Here is a 6,068-nt window from a genome sequence, read left to right on the forward strand (position 1 = left end):
TATTGGACGGCCCAGATGACGCTACTGGGCCTAATTCGGATAGGGCGTAACGGGCCCTGGGTTAGCGGGTTGTAAATGGGCTATATGCGAACATGCCGTTAACAGGCTTTCCGTGGGCCGGGCCGCCACCTTTTGACCAAGTCAAACGGGCCGGCCTTTTCACAGGAATGGGCCTCTGTTGGGCCGTGCCACGTGTCACCATATCATACGTGACTTCGGTCCAATAAACGGATGACATCTGTCCCAACGGTGAGCAGACACGTGTTTCCTCCAACCAATGATGATTTTACACGTGGAAAATCCCCATTGATCGGGGCTGTTAACGGGTTATCGGATCCAAAACCCGACCCGATAGCTTAATGACGTTCCGTTACGGTGGATGCCACGTGTCGGTCACCCTTGACGAAAGCACTTCTGTGACGCGTGATTTATCGTCATGGAAGTGGACACTTCCATGATGATAATTTTGGTAATGTAATGGAACACTTCTACGACAGCACAGGTATGACTATCTTGATTCTGTCATAAATTTGTCATGGATGTACATGCATGACAAAAATCGCGACCTACTGTGACAAACACATATCATCACGGAAGTGTATTTTTTGTAGTGTTTTAAAAACCAGAAAATAACTCTTATTTTTATGTTATTTATTATCTTGCAAAGCTATATTTTCATCCCTGCAAAGTATATTTATTTCTTGTTTCTAGGTAAAGCAAACATTTAGTGTGCTTATAGTTGTATGAGTGGTTGATAGAACATGAGAGAATACTAATCCTATGTTGATCCCCTCATTGGGTTCGACACTCATACTTATCAAAAAGGCTATAATAGACCCCCCCCCCATGCTTGTGGGTTATCACTATACAAGGTGGTGGTCACCGACTTTGGTTTATTTCATCCTCTTATATATGATTTAAATCTTGGTCCCTGATAGATGTGATTGCTAATGTCTTGAATCCATGTGCTACTGAAAATGGCGGCAGAAATGGTAAGGGCACACAAAACTATATCTTTCTTATTCTAAATTATGGATCAAACTACTTTATTTAGAAAGAAAAAGTGATGCCGACCATTAAAAGGATGATTGAAGTCAGGAAAGTATAAAACACATCGTAGTTTCCTTTTGTAGTGCTGAGTAAAAAATACAGCCCCTTTCCACGTACCATCCAAGGGCAGACCTATCTAGTGATGAGTGGATGCTCCTACCCCTCTCAAACATTGAAATTTCTATAGCATTTCTTTGTATTTCTAATGAAAAACCTTCAATTCTTTACAATTATACAAGAAATGCTCCATTTCCACAAAATTTCTAGGTCCACCCCTAATAACAATTGCCACTTCCAATAGCAAATAGCCTCATCTAGGTAACTAACCTCATAGGCTATGCCTAATGAGGTAAATCTATGATCCGGTTTTGGTTTCTTGTATTTTTTTTATCTTTCTAATTTATGTCCATGACCTCAAAAAAGTTATGTTGTATTCATTGTAGTCATAAGATTCATAGTCTTAACCATGCATGTCTTTCTTAACATACAATATTAAAGCATTTCTTGAGTATTTTTTATCATAAAACTTTGGAGGCATATATATCTCACCGAATAGATTACAACTAAACAGATGTAAAAATCCTCTAAAAAGTAATATCACCGTATATTATCAATAAAACCATTTCATTGAGTCCAACAAATCCATTAGTTTCTGACAAACATATATCTGATCACATACATAATGCCAATTAAATGACGAAATCCTCTCCAACGAAATTAGTGTTACAATATTCTCTCAATAAAAACAATTGATTGATGCCAATAAATCCTCTCAACAACAATTATTACTTGTGTATGTTTGCATAACCAATAAATGTGGCCATGTATAGGTCATATCTATATAGTAAATTACTTCACTTTTGATGTAAAAATTGGTGAATTCACGATTTTCCTACTACTCAATCGTCTCAATAATAGGCACCATTTTTTACATTGACCATTTTACCAACAGAGAGAGTATTTGCAATTATACTTCTTTCGTTCTTTATAAATACCACTTGATCTACCCCAACATAAGTACCACAAACTATCGTCATCCTACCACCCACATATTAACCACCACCATGGACCTAATCATGCCCTCAACGTAGTTCACCCTAGGAACGATGGCTGATGAGATAATTCCACTACTCGGTTATGGTTTCGTGCTTCTTTTCAGTTTCTTCTTCTTCTTCATAGGTCGAGATCTAAGAATATTTATGTCCAAACCTAATCATTCTATGTTGATTACTAATAGGATCACCTTTCTTTCTAGAAAATGGATCAACCATAAAAATGAATGCGACTAACTTTGTTGACAGACTTTTTGAGTTCAGACCACACTACTTGCTAGTGGATTGCCTTGGGAATTTTTTGGACTATAAACAGTAGGGTAAAAATCCCACTCCAACTTTTATAAACTAAAAGACAAATAGAGGTTATTAGTACAACTAGGAGTAAGCAAACCAAAGAATATAAAATAAAATAAAGAAAGAAATAGAAAGACAAAGAAGGGTTGGGATAAGCCAAGAAGGGAAGAAAAGAAACAACTAAAGAAATAAAGGAAAGACAACTAATTTAAAAAGAAATAGATTACATAAAACAAAGCAGCCACACCTCACATTGTCCTCCCAAACAACTTTTTGGCTGCTCGGCTTCGAGTTGAATCTGGCAACTCAAGGGCGACTAGGGTTTCCCCAGCGCCGCCACACCCTCCAGCCTCTCCCTCCCATGTCGCCACCCAAGGTGGTCGCCGGGCCAGCCTGTGTGGTTGGCGATGAAGATCGTGGTGATATTTTTGCCGCTCCGTTCCCTGGCGGAGGACCTTGGACGCCAAGGCGGCGGCCTCGGACGGCAAGGAAGCGTTCGTCAGATGTGCTAGCCGGCTTCCTCGGCTACACGGGTGGAGAGGATTCGGCCGATTGTGGTCGCAACCCGGATTCCCCACCTTCTGCTCCAGATCTGAAGGTCAGGCTCATCTCCTCCTCAACTCTTTCCCCCATTGGCCTTGTCTGCTTTGCGGCCTTGATCGTTGGATCTGGTTCTAGCGGGGCCAGGTGGTGTAGGCTCGATTCCGGGGAAACCCTTGTTTTGTTCTCCGGTCATGGTAACGTGCTTGTGTGTGTGTGTGTGTGTGTGTGTGTGTGTGTGTGTGTGTGTGTGTGTGTGTGTGTTGATTTTCTCCCTAGAGGTGCCACTTAGGTTTCTCCTCTCGATCCTGACCCGGATTCCTAGCGAAAGCCCGAAACCTGTCTCCGGTTGGGCGGAGACGGCACCTTGTGGTTGTGACCTCCTTGGACTGCTCATGGGCTCTGGTTCTTTGGGAGAGTTGTGATGTGGTTGGTGGGTGCTCCTCGGTTCTGCGTCCGAATATTAGTTTTTCTGTGGAGATTGGCAATTCCAGCAAGTGCCGATTCTTCTTTGGATTGGTGTTCTTCGGTGGAAAGGTGTGTGGTTCTGACCCGCCGGCTCCGGGCCTTCGAGGCGGGGCAGAAGGGGATAGGGTTTCCCTTCCTGTTGACAGCAACACAATGAGCGTCATATATTTTGACCAGTATTTATAAATTTTCACCAAGGCTAATGTGCACTATATTTTTAAATGGAGGGAGTAAAAAATTATATGTGGTTCAATTTATCATACTATAAAAAACATGTCATTCAAAATTTAATTCGTTCAAACACCAAGCTATTGCAAGCAAATCTTGTTTGTTTCCTAATGAACCTTATGATGAGGATAATGGATAGAGTACGGGAGGACTGTCAGAAAGTAAGCGATATGGAACTTGAGAAAATTCTACGCGTGTTTGGCATTTTTTTTCTGTTTTTCCATTCTTTAGATTTCATAACCATGTACATTCATATTCTCACTTCATTCATATTACTACTTCATTAGATAATTCTTCTGATGTCCGAACCATGTACATTCAATTTGGTACTTCATATAATCCCTTATCTTGCCTGATACAACCAACTACTAGTACACGTGCCACCTTAAACTAATTTTTGATGATTTGACAGACTAAGAAAAGTTTGGAGGACTCCATCGGCATGTACACGGTCCAATGCTACAAATGTAAGAAATGGCGCAAGATCCCAACGAAAGAGGAGTTCGAGACGATCCGCGAGAGCTTAGCCGAGGACCCCTGGTTCTGTGGCAGGGACCCCAGCGCCGGCCGTTCCTGCAAGCAGCCGGAGGACATTCCGTGCGACAGCAGCTGCATCTGGGTCATGGACAAGCCAGGCATCCCGCGCCCGCCACCTGCGACGAAGCGGCTGGTGATCATGCGGCGTGACCTGTCCAAGATGGACACCTACTACTTGCTGCCCAACGGGAAGCGCGCGCGGTCCGGCAACGACGTGGAGAAGTTCCTCCAGGAGAACCCGGAGTATAGGGCGAACCTGCCGGCATCAAAGTTCTCCTTCGCCACGCCCAAGATCGTTCCGGCGACTATTGGAGAGAGCTCACTATGGAGGGTTGCCCAGGCCGAGAGGGAAAAGTTTGAGGAGATGGACGTGTTCGGATTCTGATTACTACTACTATCCGAGCGGCAGCAACTAGGTACTATGGAAGTATGGACTTTATGATGCCTCTGTGTCATGCATGGTGCTTAATAATGTGATAGTTCTGCATCACAATGTTTTATCCTCGTTTGTTTTGAGTGCGGGTTATTAATCACTCTCATGTTCTGAATAAAATTGTTCACCTTCATTATACATGCCCGTGTATATGCATGCTTAGGAGCTCACTTGTATCTTCCTAAACGAAAAGGTGTGATAGCACCCCGGAGTCCGCGACTATGATGGCATATAGATAAAGATGCCCCATAAAAAAAGTAGGTTGAGCCATCTACATTGATTTTTTTTCTTCTCAACGCAAGCTACCATTAGAGCATCTCCAGCCGTTGGCCCCCCAGAGGGCTCGAAAAATCGCCGTCTGGGAGCGACCCGGCGATAAAATCGGCTTGCGGCCGATCGGGTTTCCAGCTACCGGCCCCAGGGTCGCCCCCCAGGAGGCTTTTTAAAAAAAATGTAAAGACATTCAGTAAACTTCGGCAACTTAAACAGTTTTTACATAGCAAACTTAAAATTTACTAAAAAACAAAGGCCGCGACTACAGGAAGAACTCGCTGAATTCGGCGAAGTCGCCGCCGTCGTCCTCCTCCTCCTTCACGCGGCCGCCCCTGCTGGACCCCTGCCCGGAGTCGCCCTGGCGGACCGGCGGCGGCGCCTCGCCGTCGCTGTCCTAGAGAACAACGATGCCTCCCTCGTCGCGGCCACGGCGACGAGCAGTGATCTCCTCTAGGGCGCAGCATTGGCGCTCCAGCTCCAGCCACACCCAGTCCTCCTGCGCCCACTTCATGGCCGCCGCGTCGTCGAACCCAGCTCCGTCTTCACGCCGGCGAGCAATGGCTCCGTCTTGACGGCGGCGAGCCCCGGCTCCCTCTTCGGCTTGACGAGGTGGGGAGGAGCCGAGGAGGAGGCGCGTCCGCCCTCGTTGATGATGATGTCGGAGCTGCGGGTGCGCCGGCCGAGCGGCATCTCCGTGGGCTCGGCCTTGACGCTGTAGAGCGCCGGCGAGCCGGAGGAGTGGAAGGAGGTGTGAGAGGAGGAGGAAGAGTTGCCAGTCCTCCTCGCACCCATTGGTCGCCGCTCCGGCGCGCGGCCGGGGTGGCAGGGTACGTGAACGGCAGCTCGTTGCCGCCCTCGAGGTGCTCGAGGACGGCGTGGAGTAGGAGGCCGGGGCGCCCCACCACAGGTGGCGGCCGTCGCAGTTCTTGGTCCCCCGCACCACCGGTGCGTTATTGGTGGAGGCCAGCCGCTCCGCTTGCCGGCGTTCGAAGTAGGCCGCCCACGCTTGGCGGTTGCCGGCAGCGTACTCTGGGCGGGCCCGCTGCTCCTCCATCAGCGATGCCCGCGCGTGCTCGACCTCGGCGTTGAAGTAGTCGGGGCGCGTGACATCGGGCAGCGGGGGCACAGGGAAGCCCCCGGCGCTGGCCTCCATCGCCCCGGCGCGCGCATGTCGGGAGGCGTCGGGATGT

General features: G+C 47.3%; 1 protein-coding gene across 1 annotated transcript; it reads left to right on the forward strand.

Moving 5' to 3' along the window:
- The first annotated feature begins 2,674 nt into the window (after positions 1-2,674).
- Positions 2,675-4,743, forward strand: LOC119307200 (methyl-CpG-binding domain-containing protein 4-like). The gene is made up of 2 exons (XM_037583299.1): positions 2,675-2,997; positions 4,048-4,743. The coding sequence occupies exons 1-2, from the start codon at positions 2,761-2,763 to the stop codon at positions 4,555-4,557; spliced, it is 747 nt and encodes a 248-aa protein (XP_037439196.1). The 5' UTR covers positions 2,675-2,760; the 3' UTR covers positions 4,558-4,743.
- Positions 4,744-6,068: the final 1,325 nt, after the last annotated feature.

Source organism: Triticum dicoccoides, chromosome 1B, assembly GCF_002162155.2.
Source record: "Triticum dicoccoides isolate Atlit2015 ecotype Zavitan chromosome 1B, WEW_v2.0, whole genome shotgun sequence".
Lineage (NCBI taxonomy): Eukaryota > Viridiplantae > Streptophyta > Magnoliopsida > Poales > Poaceae > Triticum > Triticum dicoccoides.